Source organism: Cyprinus carpio, chromosome B3 (assembly GCF_018340385.1).
Source record: "Cyprinus carpio isolate SPL01 chromosome B3, ASM1834038v1, whole genome shotgun sequence".
Classification (NCBI taxonomy): domain Eukaryota; kingdom Metazoa; phylum Chordata; class Actinopteri; order Cypriniformes; family Cyprinidae; genus Cyprinus; species Cyprinus carpio.
In genome coordinates this window covers 29,805,517-29,825,166 of record NC_056599.1, presented here as the reverse complement: position 1 = coordinate 29,825,166, position 19,650 = coordinate 29,805,517, and the positions used below count along the sequence as shown (strand labels likewise).

The 19,650-nt window shown below is 42.3% G+C and overlaps 1 protein-coding gene across 1 annotated transcript in view; it reads left to right on the top strand.

Moving 5' to 3' along the window:
- Nucleotides 1-701: 701 nt before the first annotated feature.
- Nucleotides 702-19,650, top strand: part of LOC109057510 (suppressor protein SRP40-like) — a 39,186-nt gene continuing 20,237 nt past the window's right edge. The window contains exons 1-3 of the mRNA XM_042721403.1: nucleotides 702-807; nucleotides 17,360-17,534; nucleotides 17,781-17,885. Of these exons, the coding sequence (XP_042577337.1) occupies nucleotides 17,363-17,534; nucleotides 17,781-17,885 (277 nt within the window). The 5' untranslated portion in view covers nucleotides 702-807; nucleotides 17,360-17,362. The remainder of the gene's footprint in view (nucleotides 808-17,359; nucleotides 17,535-17,780; nucleotides 17,886-19,650) is intronic.

Below are 19,650 nucleotides of genomic sequence, written 5' to 3'. Positions count from 1 at the left end.
TGGAAATTTATCTAAAAATGTCTTTTTTTGTTTTTAATTTGTGGCTTTGTGGGGTTTTTTTTGTTTCTTTGTTTCTTTGTTTTTTAACAATAAACTATTTTAACAATAAAAATTGCACAATTCACCTTAAAGAACTAAATCAAAATGTATTGCAGCAATTTGTTGTTTGAATCATATTCTGTTCATTAATCTCTATGTCATAAACATACATTAAATATAAATAAATCAATACTTTTATGTAAAAATTTGGATTTTTTATGTTTATTATTAATAGTAGTTTTTGTTTTAGGTGTTTTTTTGTGTAGTTTCTTTTTGTTCAGTAGCCTTTTTGTATTTTGAGTATTTTGATGACTAGGTAGCCTATGTGTAGATATACTTACAGTAGATGACAGGTGGCACGTGGTCAGGTGACTAAATGTAACATTTTATCTGGGTTGCCCTTTAAGGGATAGTTCATCCAAAAATGTTAAGTCGTCATTTACTCACTTAAAGCTGCAACTGTTTGTTTATAAACATTATTCAAAATATTACCAGTTTTCAGCAGAAAAAAAAACGGGTTTGGAACAACTACACCGACTCTTTTACTGGAGCACAATGTATAAATAAAAAAAAAACAGGCTTTCTTGTTAATTAAACGTTAGTTTATTAAAATTATTAAAAATATGAAGGGTGATTCAAACACCCACTGAAGCGATCCCGCGCATCCTCTTCAGTCTTGCACGCCCCCCTCCTCGTGCTTCTCCTCCCTCTTTCTCTACTTAGTCGGACGATAATTCAGAATACGCTGCTGTATCTGAGGAATTTGAGGTAACTGCCAATGCTTATTGCTGTTAAAGAGTAGTATTTGAATGTGTATAACTGAAGATATCCCGTTTTCCAAATTAGGTGGTTCCTCTTTTGGTGTTATAAGCCGGGCTTCTGACGCTTTCGCTTTCGAATTCGCGATTTTGTGATCACGTTTTACAAGAAAAGATAATCGTCTGTTTTCATTGCATCTATACACCTTTCACCTTTTAAGACTAAAACAAATGCTTAAAAATACAGATTTATTGATATTCTTAATTGAAAAACAACAATAAAAGAGTAGACCACAGTGACAAACTAGCTAATGGGTAAATGACGTAAAAGGATATATCCTTTTACGTCATTTACCCATTAGCTAGTTTGTCAGCTAAATATATTTGACAGGCCAATTTCAATACAAATAATAATAAATAATAATATCTGTTGCAATTGTTCAAGCATTAAGAATTTTGTGTACACAAATTCATATTAAAATGTCAAATTAAGTGATATTAGTGTTTTTCATCTAGCCTATAGTCTTAAAAATGTAATGTGGTGCGACCGTGATTTATATTAAAATAAATAATATAAAAAAAAATATCATTTTCTTAACATGCTTAACGTTTTTATTAGAAGTTCTCAGTAATTAAAGTGTTAAGAAAGTATTTGCATTTCTTTTGAGTTTTTGAAAATAATGATCTCATTTTTCTTCTATAATTTCTGAGTTGCTTTCTTAAATGTAACAGGCTTCTTGTAAATTGCATAAAACTGATCAAAATGTTTTAATTATCATTTACTTAAGCATACTGTATCAGTGATTCATGACTGAGCCACAGCAATGATATATTTTTAATTTAATATGCAGTGCTATTATTGGGCGCACTACATGACACAAAGACCTTATAAAGTGGGTACGGAAAGTATTCAGACCCCCTTAAATGTTTCACTATTTGTTATATGGCAGACACACAGCACCCCATATTGACAGAAAAACACAGAATTGTTGACATTTTTGTACATTTATTAAAAAAGAAAAACTGAAATATCACACGGTCCTAAGTATTCAGACCCTTTGCTCAGTATTTAGTAGAAGCACACTTTTGATCTAATACAGCCATGAGTCTTTTTGGGAAAGATGCAACAAGTTTTTCACACCTGGATTTGAGGATCCTCTGCCATTCCTCCTTGCAAATCCTCTCCAGTTCTGTCAGGTTGGATGGTAAATGTTGGTGGACAGCCATTTTCAGGTCTCTCCAGAGATGCTCAATTGGGTTTAAGTCAGGGCTCTGGCTGGGCCACTACTTCATTATTTTAGCTGTGTACTTAGGGTCATTGTCTTGTTGGAAGGTGAACCTTCGGCCCAGTCTGAGGTCCTGAGAACTCTGGAGAAAGTTTTCATCCAGGATATCCCTGTACTTGGCCGCATTCATCTTTCCCTCAATTGCAACCAGTCATCCTGTCCCTGCAGCTGAAAAACACCCCCACAGCATGAATGCTGCCACCACCATGCTTCACTGTTGGGACTGTATTGGACAGGTGATGAGCAGTGCCTGGTTTTCTCCACACATACCACTTAGAATTAAGGCCAAAAAGTTCCATCTTGGTCTCATCAGACCAGAGAACCTTATTTCTCACCATCTTGGAGTCCTTAAGGTGTTTTTTAGCAAACATCCATGCAGGCTTTCATGTGTCTTGCACTGAGGAGAGGCTTCCGTCAGTCCACTCTGCCATAAAGCTCCGACTGGTGGAGGGCTGCAGTGATGGTTGACTTTCTACAACTTTCTCCCATCTCCTGACTGCATCTCTGGAGCTCAGCCACAGTGATCTTTGGGTTCTTCTTTACCTCTTTCACCAAGGCTCTTCTCCCCTGATAACTCAGTTTGGCCGGAAGGGTTCTGGTCCTCCCAAACATCTTACATTTAAGGATTATGGAGGCCACTGTGCTCTTAGGAACCTTAAGTGCAGCAGACATTTTTTTGTAACCTTGGCCAGATCTATGCCTTGCCACAATTCTGTCTCTGAGCTCTTCAGGCAGTTCCTTTGACCTCATGATTCTCATTTGCTCTGACATGCACTGTAAGCTGTAAGGTCTTATATAGACAGGTGTGTGGCTTTCCTAATCAAGTCCAATCAGTATAATCAAACACAGCTGGACTCAAATGAAGGTGTAGAACCATCTCAAGGATGATCAGAAGAAATGGACAGCACCTGAGTTAAATATATAAGTGTCACAGCAAAGGGTCTGAATACTTGAATGATTTTTTTTTTTAATAAATCTGCAAAAATGTCAACAATTCTGTGTTTTTCTGTCAATATGGGGTGCTGTGTGTACATTAATGAGGGGAAAAAAAATAACTTAAATGATTTTAGCAAATGGCTGCAATATAACAAAGAGTGAAAAATTTAAGGGTTCTGAATACTTTCCGTACTGACTGTATCTTAAAAAAAATTTATTTGAAGAGATCAACAAACAATAAATTTCATATAAAAAAAAACAAATAATTTAAACCAGATTTTATTAAAATTTCAAAGAATTTTCATAAACACAAACATTTTATAAACATTGTACAAAAATCACTTTGCAAACGTAAGCGCACCATTTTATTTAACTTGACAATGGAGACAATTGAGGCACTTCAGTGATCTGTCACGACACATTAAAAAGCTACAAAATGGTATTTATTGTTTGACTTTCTTAAAAAAAGTCAAAATTTTAAAGCTACTTTAAAGTAACTTGCTCTGTCTTGTCTGGCGGCATGGTGTCAGTTTCCTCTTTGCTTTATTTTTCACTGCATGATAACATCATGCGTGGCATGAAAGCGGCATGGCTTGTTGGACGTGGCAACACTAAATAAGGGGGGAGAGGGGTCTTTGCAAAAGGTTGCTGGCTCAGGTTCTGAGCATGAACATCTTGCTTACAGTAGAAAATAACTTCTGGAGTTCGCGCTTGACTGCATGTTTAGAACTCGCTGCCTATATAAAATGGGACAATGTTTGTTTGTATATTATGATCTAAATATAAATACAAATGCTTTGAAATTTTTACAGGATTGCAAAAAACATATACATTTATAAATTCTGTGGAAGGCATAGGACAAATAAATGTTCATCTAATAATTGACTTTCCTACCTGCCTGTCAACATATGTATTTGCATACCTTTGCGCACCCGGTTCGGGCAGACAGGATACGTCATCAGCGTATTCACGTATGCTATGCAGACAGAGCAAGAATGGCCCTGACCCAAATGGCATCCTAAACCCTCACGATCTGTTTCGATCTCACTCTGACCGTCACTACGGTCTTAACAGAATGATAACCTTCGTTCTGCCTTCTCTCGGGACCTTATGTAAACAAAGTCATGCAAATGACCCTGGAGGTGGAGCTTCCCGGACTATAAAAGCGGGATGACCTTCAGGCTCATTCTCTTACCTTTCTCGCCTCAGAGACCAGGTATTTTCGCTTAATAGTGAAGGTCAATTTTTCTATTTGCATTTAATTAACCCTTACTAATGCTCACGATCATTGGGGGTTGGTATAAGCCTTCTGAGTATGTTCGCTTACAGGTGAAGGTCATCTTTTTTTTGCTGGCTTAATTTACTGCAGTTGCAATTGCATCCATTTCATCTCAGTGCTGCCAGTTTTGTCAATCAGCAATGGACCCCTGTGATGGACATCCAGATGCCCCTCATGTCTAGGATTGCTCACCTGACAGACAATATGGATAATCCTTGCAGTGCAACTTGTGAGAGGGGTCTAAGGTGCTGGATTTAGGCTCTAGCCTCTTTGGGGGCATGGGTTCAAATCCCATCGCTGCCTGCAGTGGTTTTAACCAAGGCCAGGAGGCTCAGCATATACTTGAAAAAGGTCTGAAAATATTGTGAGAGCACAATTTCCTTGGCAGCAGCCAGGCCCACCAGAGGCATGCGAGTCAAACAATATGCATTGTCCTCTCCCACAGCCAATTGCCTGTTTCTAAGGCAGGGTGACTTAGTTCTGTTCCCGGACCACGTCCTGCCTAGAAAGGAGAGACTGTCATGCGAACTGGATTCGCAGCATGGTGGCTGAGCATGGTAAAAAGAGGGAATGCTCTTTATGTGGTCGTGATCATAAGTGCACTCGCAAACATTTGCATGACCACCAGTATGACTACAATTTCTAACCAAGAAGTCATAAGTGTGTAGATAAACCAACCACTGCTCCACCAACAGAAAGTACAGATGTACAGTTTAAGATTCTGACTACTCTTCAGAGCTTATCTCAGAGAATGGACAGATTAGAGGCTCATCATTCCTTTTTCTAATCAACTCTTCGCTCAGCCTGGAAAGCATTCCTCCATCTGTGCCTCAGGGAGAAGAGGCTGTAGATGAAGATGTGCTGTCTATTTTTCCCCCAACTCACTGTTCGATAGTGATCATCAATCAGAATTGGGAGATTCCCATTCAGATGCTGCAGAGGTAAGGAATCACCAGGGGCTTCATGTATAAACGTTGCCTGATATGGACATGATGTGGTGGCCCTGCTGGTGTCTAAGAACATAGCTTTCATGTCAACAGTCAGAATCCCACCTCACTTCCCTGAAGGGTTTGTCCACGGTAACTCATGAGTACCGACTGCAGTTTCACCTCCCTTTTCAGGGGTCCAAATGACTATTGTCAAGCATGCCCTTTTGGAGCCAGTATTGGTGGAGGAAGTTCAAAATGTGTTGAAAAAAGGAGCCATTGGACCCATTTCAGCCATTGGACCCATTTCCTCCCACCGCACAGCAAAATGGGTTTTACTCCACAATAAAAAAAAATAAAAAAGGGTGGTTATCGGTCCATTCCCGACCTCATGAGTCTCAACCAATACTTAAAGGTACTCTCATTCAAAATAATTCCCCGAGAGTATTACTCGAGTGGTCTCAGGCCTTAGACCCCCTTCAGTTACAGGGAATCAAAATTCTTCCATATCTAGACGACTGGTTGATCTGCATCCCCACTCTAAATCAAGGAGTAATGGACACAGAGAAAGTACTGGCCCATATTCAATCCATTGGTTCCACTGTAAATTGGTAGAATAGTGAACTTTATCAGGATCCATTTTAATTCTGTGACAATAAATACACGTCTCACCTCAGAGGGCCAACAGTCTGGGAAAAGCATTAAGACATTTCCAGTCAGGAAAACTGGTGAATGCGCACAAATTAAAGAAGTTGTTTTGGCTGATAGTAGCAGCAGCATCAGTGGTGATCCTTCTGGGCCTGTTGAGAGCATGTGGCACACAGTGTTGGTTCAATTAATTTCATCTCCATCCAAAAAAGACAAAGGAGAAAAGCTGTTGGTGACACAGTTCTGCATGAAGGTTCTGCTCCCCTGGAGGAACAGAGACTTTCTTCTCAGAAGAGTTCCACTGGGAGTTCTTCCTCACAGAAGAGCAGTGATCACAACAGATTCATCACTGACAGGCTGGAGAGCTGTCTGGGAGGGCTGGTCATTTAGGGGCACGCGGAAGCTCCATTGGTCTTTGGAACACACAAATGAGCTTATTATAACAAATACTTACACAAACTAAAAGCAGTTTATCTTGCCCTCATGGGGTTGCTCCACTTAATTCATCACAAGCATGTGCTAGTGAGAACAGATCATCTATCATATAATTCACCAGGGTGGGATGAAGTCGCTACACTGTGCTGTCTCCAGGTGACTAATTAGCTACTGACTTCAGCATGACCCCGGCTAGCATCACTGAGAACAATTCACATCCCACTTGTGGCAACCGATATCCTGTCCAGGACAGGGCCTCTCCCAGGAGAGTGGCGCTTACACCCAAAGTAGTGGGTCAAATTTGAACCCATTATGGGGAAGCCCAGGTCGATTTTTATGCATCCAGGGAAACAATTCATGGTCAGGAATGGTACTCCCTTATAGTACAGGAAGACTGCTCTGGCCTAGGTGTTCTCTTTATCTCAAGAATGGCCAACAGGATTGTTGTATGCTTTTCCGCCTTTTTCCATTTATTCCTCAAGTCATTCAGAGGATCAGGGAGGGTCATTACTCTGTGCTGATGGTGGCACCATGCTGGCCAGGAAGGCCAGGCCAATGACCAGCTATTAGGCCGACCTCCTTTAATAAGTAAGTTTCCAAAGGGAGCTTGTGTCCAGACTGTACTCTGCGGGCACCGAGTTCGGACTTCTTGTATTGAACTCTCTCACTAAGTCCCGGTATGGGCCTATTGTGAAAACAGATTTGAAATATATATTTCTAAATGGATTTTCTCTGGGCTCTCTGCTCTGCTAAGCAGGTAGGTGAGCTCTGTGCTCTCTCTGTTAGTGGAGATTTTTTGCGGTGGAAGGCAGATGGCCGTAGAGGCCGAGGTAGGGGCTGGGGCTGCGGCCTCGGAGGCTGCTCTGCTATGGCCTTCTGAACTGCCTGTACCACCATGGCCTCCTGTGTTCCCTACTCCACCAATGCCTCCTGTGTTCCCTACCCCACCATGGTGCCTCGAGCAGGTACCGCTATGGAGGCCCACCGTCTCATGTCTGTCCTGAGGGACCTCCAGAGCACCCACCCCCCCTCCTGTTGGATGTTGTGTGGCACAAGGAAACCAACACTGAAGTGACTAAAACAATTCACAGTGCAATCCAACGACTGGCCTCTAGAGGCTGGCTCCAAAACGGAGTCAGTCCCATAGACTCCCAATGTTAAAATGCCCAATTTTACAGCAGAAAAAAATATGTTTACAGCCTGGTACAAAAAGTGATTTTGGTCTATATAGCTAATTTTGCCCTTCATGACAACTGTGAGAGGGGTGATTTTTTTTTTTTTTTAACTCATCTGTTTAAATTATATTAAGCCTTAAAGTTCTGCATAATTAAGGGCATGGCCACTTGAGTGACAGGTGGATTGTCACTGCTGTCACCACTGTCGAGCTAGGTGGGCATGGTTTCAGCAACCAGCTCCTGCCTCTTTGCCCATTTTCGATTATCCAGGAGTGATGTGGCATCATGCACTGCCAAGCAGGCGACGGCTGGCTCCGCCCACTTTAGGCTTCAAAAACGCTCTTCAGAACGGGTGACGTTACAGTCTATGGTTATTACATACTGGGGAATATTTACAATTTATAAAAGGTGTTTTTGTAGGTTTTTTTTTTCTTAACTACAAATTTCATTGTTTATTACTATTATTTATTTTAAAAACCATATAACCATGATAATTAGGACAATGGTTTTACTTCTTGTGACCACCATCTTACTAATACTAGTCAGTTAAACTCAAGAACTTCTTTCTCTTCAAATGTTTAATTTTAATGAATTTTAATTGAAGTAAAATGTTGATTTAATAAGACCCTGATTAAAGATAAATGTCAGTGTCTTATATAAATTAGGTGTTGGCTATTTACAAATAATAAAGTTCTTAAAGGGAGATTAACACAAAAAAATGTAAAATATCATAATTTACTCAACATCATGTCATTCCAAACCTGTATACATTTCTTTCTTCTGTAGAACATAAAAGATAATTTGAGAAATTCAAGAAATATTTGTCCATAATCAAGGGTAACCAAAATGGCTTGGTAAAATACAAAATATCTTCTTTTGTGTTCCACAGAAGGGTGAGGAAATGATCACAGAATTTATAAGCAATTTCCTGCAATTCCAGCTCAAAATCAACGCTTTACTGTCAAGTGCATTTCTATATGACAAAAATGCATTATTATATTACATTTGTTGCATTTGCCATGAATTCAGTAATAGCTATAATTTTTTGGTCCTGTCCTGTTTTATTTATTCATTCATTTATTTACTCCAATTGAAGGCCCTATAACCCAGCAAAACATTCATGCTGGCAGGATGGGCTTGATTTTAACCCCTACCCCCCACTGAATGTGATTTTGAGGGGGCCCTATATCAAAGTCCATTTAGATCGGCTTATTTATTTGACCTTTTTTGTCTTATAGCTTAGGGCTGTGCGATATGGACAAAAAAAACCTATCACGATTTTTTGATCAATTTTGCGATTTCGATTTTAATCACGATTTTGACACACACAGACATGCTTTACAGTCATAAATGCATTCAGTATAAATTTGAAACATATTTCCAAAAGAAAACCAATGACAGCTTTATCAAAAAGTTGTAACATGCCTAGAACAGACATAAGTCAAAATAACCACTAAGTAAAGATGTCAAACAAAATGTCTAGACATGGCAAAAAAATAAAAAAATTAAATAAAACCCGTGTCCTTTTTTTTTTTTTTTTTTGCCATGCATTGGTCATAGAGCTCATTGTTGCGGTGCCTCAGGTGCTGAAATATATTTATTGCCCAAGGTTCACACGTACTCCGTCTGCAATACGTATATAGTATGTGTATGCGGTTCAGAAGCAGCAGCGAGAGCGCGTTATTGTAACGCGAAAGCACATTAAAATAATGCGCGAGCACCAATCTCTCCGCTCGCACGCATATTTCCTTTGTTTTGTCACAAAACGAGACACGCGTGCTCAGATACACGCTGCTCTCGTCCGGAGAGAGTGCGCGCAATTAAAACGTCTCCTCTCACTCACTCACAACTCTCTCTATGCTCATGCGCTAGATATTCATTCTTTTCGGACCTTTCGATTTCTAACCTTTTCTGTTCACATCTTTTACCGTGTGCATTGTGAACGTTCTGATCCATTAACATGGGCTCGGAAAAAATATGCATCACAGACAGAGTGTGTGAACCTGGAGTTAGGCATATGCCCAGTCTGTTCTGTTCTCGCGCTCCACTTAGGTGCGCTGCATTCTGATTGGATCGGATAGCATACTGCGGGAGGTTGGGACCGCGGAAAATCGTGCTATAAAACGATTTAGAAATCGCGCACGCTCAAATCGCGATTTTATTACGATTTCGATTAATCGCACAGCCCTATTATAGTTTATAGAAATGAAATATTTAATTTGCGGTTCCATGAAAAATTTGATAAAAAATAAAACTGCCTCGTTTTGCTCGACTCAAGGCTTTTTTGTAAATAAACATTTAACATTTTTTTTCCTTTTTTTCTGCTGTCAAGTTGTGATATTTCACACATATTTAACGCATATTATACATATATTTCATGCGTTGAATACGCATTGTTTGCGCATATTTAACACACTGATTTTTTCATGTAAACACCATGTATTTAACTTGTAAAATATGCATATTTTATGTGTTGTTGTGTTAAAATTAGTGCTGTCAAAATTAGGTTGTTTATGTAGGTGATTAATTTTTCCAGTTTAACATTGTTAAAAATATTTAACGCAGTTAATGTAGAGGTGGAGCTAGGGATCGCCACCCTCGTTTTTTGGACGCGCACTCCACAGTGCCAGGCATGTCAAACGAGTACGGAAACGGTACAGCTGACGAGGAGCTTCAGTGGAACAGTGAACTGTGGTCAGATGAGATGTTGTCAGGTCATATGTCATTCAAAAAGAATCTTCCTGTCCTGTCAGTCGTTATACTGTGCTTGTAGCACATACTCTTCAATGGCACGCACAAATACGGTGGTGAGTGCTGAAGCCTGTATCATTTCAAAGTAAAGCGTGGATGAAACTACAAGCCTGCATGTCAGATCTGCGTCACATTCAGCATTGGCAGCTCCTAAAGTAATAGCAGCCAAATAACCTAAAAATCCAGCTGCCGTGATGTCTATTAATCAAAGAACAAAAAAAAAAGAGGAAATCAAAAGAGGAAGTCAGTGGTTAATGGTATCAGTGATACCCGCCTTGAATCAGTTGTTTCTACATTTATTTTAAGATTGAATGTGAAATTATTGCAGTATAAAAATATATTTAAAAGCTTTAATGTTAGGTGAGATTAATCAATTTAATTAATTATTGATTCAATAAATTAGTTAGTCAGCACTAGTTAAAATTCATGTGTTTATGAACCATTTCCACAACAATGTGCTGTGGCTCTGCGGCGTATGGAGCAGCAGACCATGCACTGGCATAAATGCGACCACATCATATTTTCACTGGCACATTCTCAAAAAAATTGTCACATGTGATAATTTTGGTCGCAGTCTAGAACCCTAAATTCTAATTGTTTATTCTAATATACCTGCACATTGTCATGTCTTCTGTCTGATCACCCTGTTCTTCGGTGTGCGTGTTCTGTATATGTCTGCATCTGCGCACATGGTGTTTTGTTTTGATCGTTCGCCATGCACCTTTCTGTGGCGTTCCACTCGCCCCCCTCGTTACTACCTCCTTCTTCGCTCCTAATTGTTTGACTCCGCTCACCTGAATTCAATGTCTGTTCATCTCTCGCTGTATTTATTTCCGTCTTTCGTGCCAATTGGTGCCAGATCGTTGCACGTCAATAGTCAATGTACAGCCACTCTGTCCGCTCCAGTCTAACCTTGTTTAGTCGTGCCATTGTCGGTCCTTGTCAGGTTTTTCTGCCACCAGTTGTTTTGTTCTTTCTATTTTTTCCCCCTTCCTCATTTCCCAGACGAGGCATCTGCATTCCACAGAAGTTTTTCGGTCCGCTCTGATGTCGGTTCTCATGTGTCTTCCTCCCCTCTCCGTTCTCTACGCGGCCGCGCCATCGGGCGCCCCCTGCCGGGTGGTTTCGCAAGGACATTGAAGCCTCTAATTTTTCTGTTGGACTATTTTCATTGATTTCCCGGCCTTTTCCTGTTTGTTTGAGGAAGTTTCTTTTGGACTTATTAAATAAATTGGTCTCACACTGAAACCTGCATCTGTGTCCGGTGGTGTCCCTGACAGAACGATCTGGCCAAGATGGACACAGCAGGCGCAGATCCGGTCAGAACCGCAGTCACCCAGCAGGGCGTTCTTTTGGGCCAGCATGAAGCCAGACTGACGAACACCACAAGGGAGGTGGAGTTCCTAGCAAACCAAGTGGCTGAGCTGACCACCTGCATCCAAGAGCTGCAACGAGAAGCCGCACAGGGTGGTGCAGTTCACCAGCTTCCTCGCCATGAGCCGGAGCCCCGATGTAATAACCCACCACCCTATGATGGGGACCCCAATTCCTGCTGGCCTTCTTGTCCCAGTGTTCCGTGGTGTTTGCCCTGCAGCTACGCACATACGCACTTGAGGAGTCCAAAGTGGCTTTTGTATTAACTCTATTAACTGGAAAGGCTAGAGACTGGGGAACATCCGTCTGGGAGACTCAAGCTCCCTGTTGTGCATCCTTCAAAGCTTTCCGCCAGGAGATGGAGAGGCTGTTTGACCGCTCTGCCAGAGGTCAGGAAGCGGCCAACCAGCTAGCACGGCTCCGTCAGGCGGGTCGCTCAGTGACTGACTATGCTATCCATTTCAAGACTCTGGCAGCTACCTGTGACTGGAATGAGGAGGCCTGTCGAGCTATGTTCCGTGCAGGGCTAGAGGATGACATCCAGGATGAGCTGGCCACTCAGGACTTGCCATGTGACTTTGATGACCTTATCAATATGGCATTGCGGATCGAGGGTCGTCTTCGCTGCCAGCGCCTGGCAGTTCGTCCGTCCTGGAGGACGGAGGAGTCATCTCCTGTTTCCCCCACAGACTCCCTGAATGTCTCCTCCACTGAGCCTGAGCCAATGCAGGTGGGGCGCCTTCGCCTCACTCCACAACAAAAGCAGCAACTCCTTGCCCTAGGGCTGTGCCTGTATTGCGGCAAATCAGGTCACTTCGCAGCAGGCTGCCCGCTAAAAGTCAAGGCTCGCCAGTAAAGAGGGGGATCCTGGTGAGCGTTACCCCCTTTATTGAATTCCCCCTCCTCTCGTACTCTCCTTCCTGCCTCTATTCAGTTTGGTGATGTTTTTCTAACTCTTGCGCGGCACTGGTTGACTCAGGAGCAGAGGGCAACTTTATGGACGTCTCTCTAGCCACCCGGTGGGGGATTCCTGCCATTCCTCTTCCTGAATCTATTCCTGCCCGTTCCTTGAATGGCACCTTAATTACTACTGTCTCCTATGCTACTCCTCCTGTCAATCTTATTGTCTCGGGCAATCACCGTGAGGTAACCACGCTGTACCTTCTTGAATCCCCGAGTGCCCCCATAGTATTGGGGCACTCGTGGTTGGTGCAACATGGCCCTCACGTGGATTGGTCTAGCAACTCTGTCTTGTCTTGGAGTAAGTTTTGTCTTGCGTCTTGCTTGGGTGCTGCCTCTTTTCCGGTGTCTGTGTGTCTCCTGTCTTGCAGGTGGAGGCTGCTGATTTGAATGGGGTCCCGGTGGAGTACCACAACTTGTGCCAGGTGTTTAGCAAGTCCCAGGCTACCTCCTTACCTCCACATCGCCCTTACGATTGTGCCATCGAGCTCCTCCCAGGCACTTCTCCGCCCAAGGGTCACTTGTTTTCCCTTTCAGGTCCTGAAAGAGAGGCCATGGACAAGTACATTAATGAATCCCTCAAAGCCGGTCTCATTCGACCCTCTTCATCTCCTGCAGGTGCTGGGTTCTTCTTTGTCAAGAAGAAGGATGGCTCCCTGCGTCCTTGTATAGATTATCGAGGCCTGAATGACATCACTATTAAGAACAGGTACGCCCTTGCCTCTTATGTCGTCTGCCTTTGAGCTATTGCAGGGAGCCAAGGTCTTCACCAAGCTAGACCTCCGGAATGCCTATCATCTAATTCGCATACGTGAGGGGGATGAGTGGAAGACAGCCTTCAACACACCCACGGGACACTTTGAGTACCGGGTCCTACCATTTGGTCTGACCAATGCCCCAGCTGTCTTCCAGGCCCTGGTTAACGACGTGTTGAGAGACATGGTGAATCGCTTCGTCTTTTTGTGTATCTTGATGATATATTGATATTTTCCCCATCTCTGCAGGTACACACTCAGCATGTTCGCCAGGTGCTACAACGGCTGCTGGAGAACCAGCTTTATGTCAAGGCGGAGAAGTGCGTCTTCCATGCCCAGTCGGTTCCGTTCTCGGGGTTCGTTATTTCTGCGGGAGAGATCAGAGCGGACCCCTGTAAGGTAAGGGCCGTTGACGAGTGGCCAGCTCCTGACTCTCGTAAGGCTCTGCAGCGGTTCCTGGGGTTTGCCAACTTCTATCGGCGGTTCATCCGGAACTTTGGTCAGATTGCTGCACCCTTAACGGCACTCACCTCTCCTAAGGTATCGTTCAAGTGGAATATTGGGGCACAGGAGGCCTTTGATAAATTAAAAGTCCCGGTTTATCTCTGCTCCTGTCTTGTCTATTCCAGACCCTGAACGTCAATTCATTGTTGAGGTGGATGCCTCTGATGTTGGTGTAGGCGCGGTCCTATCTCAGCGGTCACAAAAGAATGGAAAGGTGCATCCCTGTGCCTTCTTCTCCCACCACCTGAGTTCCCCAAAACGGTATTACGACATAGGTAATCGGGAGTTTTTGGCGGTCAGGCTGGCTTTGGGGGAGTGGCGTCACTGGTTGGAGGGCGCAGCTCGGCCCTTCCTGGTCTGGACGGATCACAAAAACCTTGAGTATATCCGTTCGGCCAGGAGGCTGAGCTCCCGACAGGCTCGCTGGGCCCTCTTCTTTGGCCGGTTCAATTTCACCCCTGTCTTACAGGCCCGGGTCCAAAAATGTTAAGCCCGACGCTCTTTCTCGTCTCTTCGAGGCTCCTGGGGAGGAAGAGTCAGCTGACACCATTTTGCCCAAAGAGGTGGTGGTGGCATCCCTCTCTTGGGGCATCGAGAGACGAGTAGAGGAGGCCCCTACTTAAGGGGCCTGTGCCGAAGGGGGGTTCCAGCGGGTAATCTATTTGTTCCCACCAAGCTGCGCTCTGAAGTAATCCAGTGGGGTCACTCGTCCAGGCTGGTCTGTCATCCAGGAGTCCGGAGGTCGCTGGCTGCCATCCGTCAGCGATTCTGGTGGCCATCCATGGCCAAGGATGTCAGGCAGTTTGTGGCTGCCTGCTCTGTGTGCGCTCAGAACAAGACTTCCAATGCGCCTCCCGTTGGTCTGCTCCACCCGTTGCCCATCCCGTCTCGCCCCTGGTCACATTTGGCCCTTGATTTTGTCACTGGCCTCCCTGAATCTAAGGGTAACACCGTCATTCTCACGGTGGTGGACCGTTTCTCCAAGGCGGCCCATTTCATTCCCCTTCCCAAGCTCCCCTCTGCCAAGGAGACTGCTCAGGTGATGATTGATCACGTGTTCCGGATTCATGGTCTTCCAGTCAACGTGGTCTCTGATATAGGGGTCCCCAGTTTGTCTCCCGGTTTTGGAGGGAGTTCTGTCGGCAGATCGGGGCCTCTACGAGTCTGTCATCAGGATTCCATCCCCAGACCAACGGGCAGTCAGAGCGAGCAAACCAGGATTTGGAACGTACTCTTCGCTGCCTGGCATCCCACAATCCGAGCTCCTGGTGTCAACAGCTGTCCTGGGTAGAATACGCCCATAACTCCCTTCCGGCCTCTGCCACAGGTATGTCCCCATTCCAGTGTTCTGTCGGTTATCAACCCCCCCTGTTTCCCACACAGGAACCCGAAGCTGCGGTCCCGTCTGCTTTGGCTCTTGTCCGACGGTGTCGACGCACCTGGAAGAGGGCTAAGGCGGCCTTGGCCCAGGCTAATAGGCGGACCAAAGCAGCGGCCGATCATCACCGGACTCCTGCTCCCCGTTACGTGTGTGGTCAAAGGGTATGGCTCTCCACCAAGGACCTGCCTCTCAGGGTAGCCTCACGTAAGTTGGCACCCAGGTTCATTGGCCCATACCGGATCACCAAGGTCCTGAGTCCAGCGGCGGTGCGGCTCAAGCTCCCTACCACGCTTGGTCGGGTGCACCCTATTTTCCATGTTTCCAGGGTTAAACCTGTGTTGCATTCCCCTCTTGTTCCCTCTGCCCCAACCCCCCCTCCCCCCCGTCTAGTGGATGGCTCCCCGGTCTATACGGTGCGGAAGTTGCTAGATGTCCGACGTAGGGGTCGGGGCTTTCAATATCTTGTGGACTGGGAGGGCTATGGTCCAGAGGAGAGGAGCTGGATTCCGGCCCAGGACATCTTGGATCGGACACTGGTCGAGGACTTCCTATCGGCGACGAGGTGAGCCCCTTCCTGCGGCGCCTGGTGGCGTCCGTCGGAGGGGGGGTACTGTCATGTCTTCTGTCTGATCACCCTGTTCTTCGGTGTGCGTGTTCTGTATATGTCTGCATTTGCGCACATGGTGTTTTTTGTTTTGATCATTCGCCATGCACCCTTCTGTGGCGTTCCCCCCCCCCCCACTCGTTACTACCTCTTCCCTTCCGCTCCTAATTGTTTGACTCCGCTCACCTGAATTCAATGTCTGTTCATCTCTCGCTGTATTTATTTCCGTCTTTCGTGCCAATTGGTGCCAGATCGTTGCACGCCAATAGTCAATGTACAGCCACTCTGTCCGCTCCAGTCTAGCCTTGTTTAGTCGTGCCATTGTCGGTCCTTGTCAGGTTTTTCTGCCACCAGTTGTTTTGGTCTTTCTATTTTTCCCCCTTCCTCATTTCCCAGACGAGGCATCTGCATTCCGCAGAAGTTTTTTCGGTCCGCTCTGATGTCGGTTCTCATGTGTCTTCCTCCCCTCTCCGTTCTCTACGCGGCCGCGCCATCGGGCGCCCCCTGCCGGGTGGTTTCGCAAGGACATTGAAGCCTCTGATTTTTCTGTTTTCATTGATTTCCCGGCCTTTTTCTGTTCGTTTGAGGAAGTTTCTTTTGGACTTATAAAAATAAATTGGTCTCACACTGAAACATGCATCTGTGTCCGGTGGTGTCCCTGACACACATACAATTGTCAATTTGTATATTGTTATTCCTTACTTGTTCTATTATTTTATTCTTTTATTATCTGTTTTTTTGTTCTGTCACTGTCATTCTTCTGTTGCACTGCAGAAGCTTCTGTCATGAATACAAATTCCTTTTATGTGTAAACATACCTGGCAATAAAGCTCATTCTGATTCTGATTCTGATTAATTGATGCCAGTCTTTTCAAATATAGTATTGTAGTGCTGTTTTTGGCAACAAAAAAATGTCCTGAGAGAGCACACATTATATGAATGGTTTGGGGTTTTTTATTTTTATTGTATTTTTTTTTTTTTAAACAAACAGTCAAAGAAGCAAGTTACTGTGTTCATTTCTATGTTCACACATAACATTTGTTTGCATTCCTCTGCACTGCTTTCCCATTGTTTTTCTGTTATGTAAACACATGCTAGACAGACTTCTCTTGTCTTTCAGAGCATCTTGCGCATGACACATGCATGCCAAAAAACACTGTGCTCAAATTAAAAGAAGTTACATTTTTAAAAACGCACCTTCCAAGGGTGCATGAAGATGACTATAAATTTAATATATATATTTTCCCCTTAAAGAACCAAGGTTCTCATGGTTTTGGAACATCTGCATATATAAGGAGTCTAAAGTGTAAATCACAAAACTACTGAAAAAGAGTGGGATCTCTGAAAAACATTCTGCAGTTACAACTTATGAAATCCTATGATGAGTTTTAATGTAATTATGATTTTAAGTTGTTTTAATCTATGGACAGTTCCAGTTATTATGTATGTATATATTTAGTTATTTTTATGTTTACAACATAGCAAATGTTTATGATCAAAGGTATCGGATCACTAAAAATCACTGACTAAATGCTGACTGTGCCACAGAGGATGGATGGTGAATTATTCACAGATTCAGAGCAGGATTGGAGCAGCTCATCAGAATCTGACTGGATGAGTGAGACGGGAAAAAGGAAAGGAAAACAAGGGGTAAAAAGAAAGATGGATCAACAAAATGGTAAAACAAAGAAAATAGCCAGAACGAAAAACTCTAGGCTTCCAGGTAAGCATAAAATGACATCTAATATTTTTAACTTTGATTTTTGAAACCGTCAGTGATCTTTAGATAGCTGAGGTTCATAAGCAAATCCAATTATGTCAAGCATCTCCTAGAAATGTCTTTGTTCATTGATATGAAGATTACTTTTGATCTGTTTCTCTAATGATTATATCCTAAGAAAATATTTTAATTATTGTATTTATTTATTTATTTATTTATTTATTTATTTATTTATTTATTTATTTTAAGGGGTAGACCTAACAGATGTCTTTCAAGAGGTCAGGAAAAAGGACCAGCTGGCTGTCCATTGTGGAAAAATTGCAGGTCACCTGTACAGAATAAAATATGACAATGGTAAGTTTTGGGAGAAAAAAATTTTATTTATTTGATTTATTTTTCACATTGTGAGATTAAATTGCATATGTAGTGTTTAAAGTCAGATTTAACAAATGTAGAGTGTCACTTAATAAATAAATACGTGCACACACTATATGCACAAAAGTATTGGGACACTAGACCATTACACCAGCAGGGACTGTAATGACATCACATTCTAAACACATAGACAATTAATATGGAGTTGGTTCCCACTTTGCAGCTATAACAGCTTCAGCTATAGGGTCATTCCATGAAATTGGTGCCTTTTGATAAATTAGAAATTTTAAAACATAATACTATTCTTTCATCAATATTACATCAAAAAAGTCACTTAGATATTATTTTAAATAATTTAAATAACATTTATGCTGATAAGGGTAACGTTTTTGGCTTGTTCCTCACTATGATATTTCTTTTTCAGCAGGACTTGGGGGGTTGGGTGGCATCATGCAGTGTCAATAATGTTACCATTTTTAAAATGTAAATTCAAACAATTATTTATTACATTTAATATAATCGAAATCTTTAAAGTGTACGATGCGTTTTTGTGAACTTGACTATTAGCTAGTAATTAGCAAATTAGTTTGAAATAGTCAAACCTGTCACTGTCAGTCCTTTTACTTTTCAGGGTAACATGTTTTGACATCGGGGTAACAGGGATGACATAGATTAGGTGTCACCCTGTTTTTAAAAATTGTCTGTGTAAAATGCAAACATGTTTAAAATGTCACCCTGGGTGTAATTTTGAGCTAATGCTAATTAAATAATCATTCAGTGGCATATGAGCGCGAGTTACATGTTAGTTAGTATTTGTGGAATTTTTACTATTACTGTTGCTGTCAATGACCGGCATAGGATGATCAGTCTCAATAAAACTTTTTTTTTTCCCCCATAAATCATTGTCAATAATGCATCCATATAAATTAAATTACAAACGAGCAGCAAGATGACTGCAGACCTTTACCTCAGCCTTTCAATGTTTAAGAAAGTCAAGATCTTGGTCTGGTTTTAGATGATTAAAGAAAGACCGAGATCTGATCATCTTCCTTGCCTAATAATTGAACCAGTTCAGTATATTTGAAGTTCTGTGAGGGGACACAGACAAACAGATTATCTAGCAATACCCTTAAACATTAGACCTCTTAGAAAAATGTAAATCTTTATTGTTGCTAAATCAACAATGAACTGACTTAAACTGAAAAATTGACTGTTTACTATTTTTTAATGTCTCTCTTGTAAAAATAATTTTTTCTTAAGTGACGTGGTCACCCTCCAAAATTAGAATGTTCTTGGTCATCTGAATGACAATATAAAAATATAAATAAAAAAATTCCCAGTGAAATTTTTTTTAAAAACAAAATCACAATCCCAGTGAAAAGAGGGACTAAAATGCTTCTCATATAATGTGAAAACTATCACAGTTTTAATTATATATAAAATTATAGTTTCTAGTAACACTTGTGTCGGTAACAGAGTTGACAAAAATACCAAAACATGAGGTAGAACAATAGTCATAAAATAATAAATTACATATACTGAGATGGCACAGTACAATTTCTTGTCAATTTAAGGTGTCTTCATTTCGTGGATATAAATAAAAATGTTGATTATACTTGTTTTTTTTTTTTCCCCAAGTGAAAAAGGCACTGATTTTGTGGAATGATCCTATAGCAGAATTATTCTACTTGGAAGGATTTCTACAATATTTTTTTTCTTTGGCCTATTCATCCAGCAGAGCCAT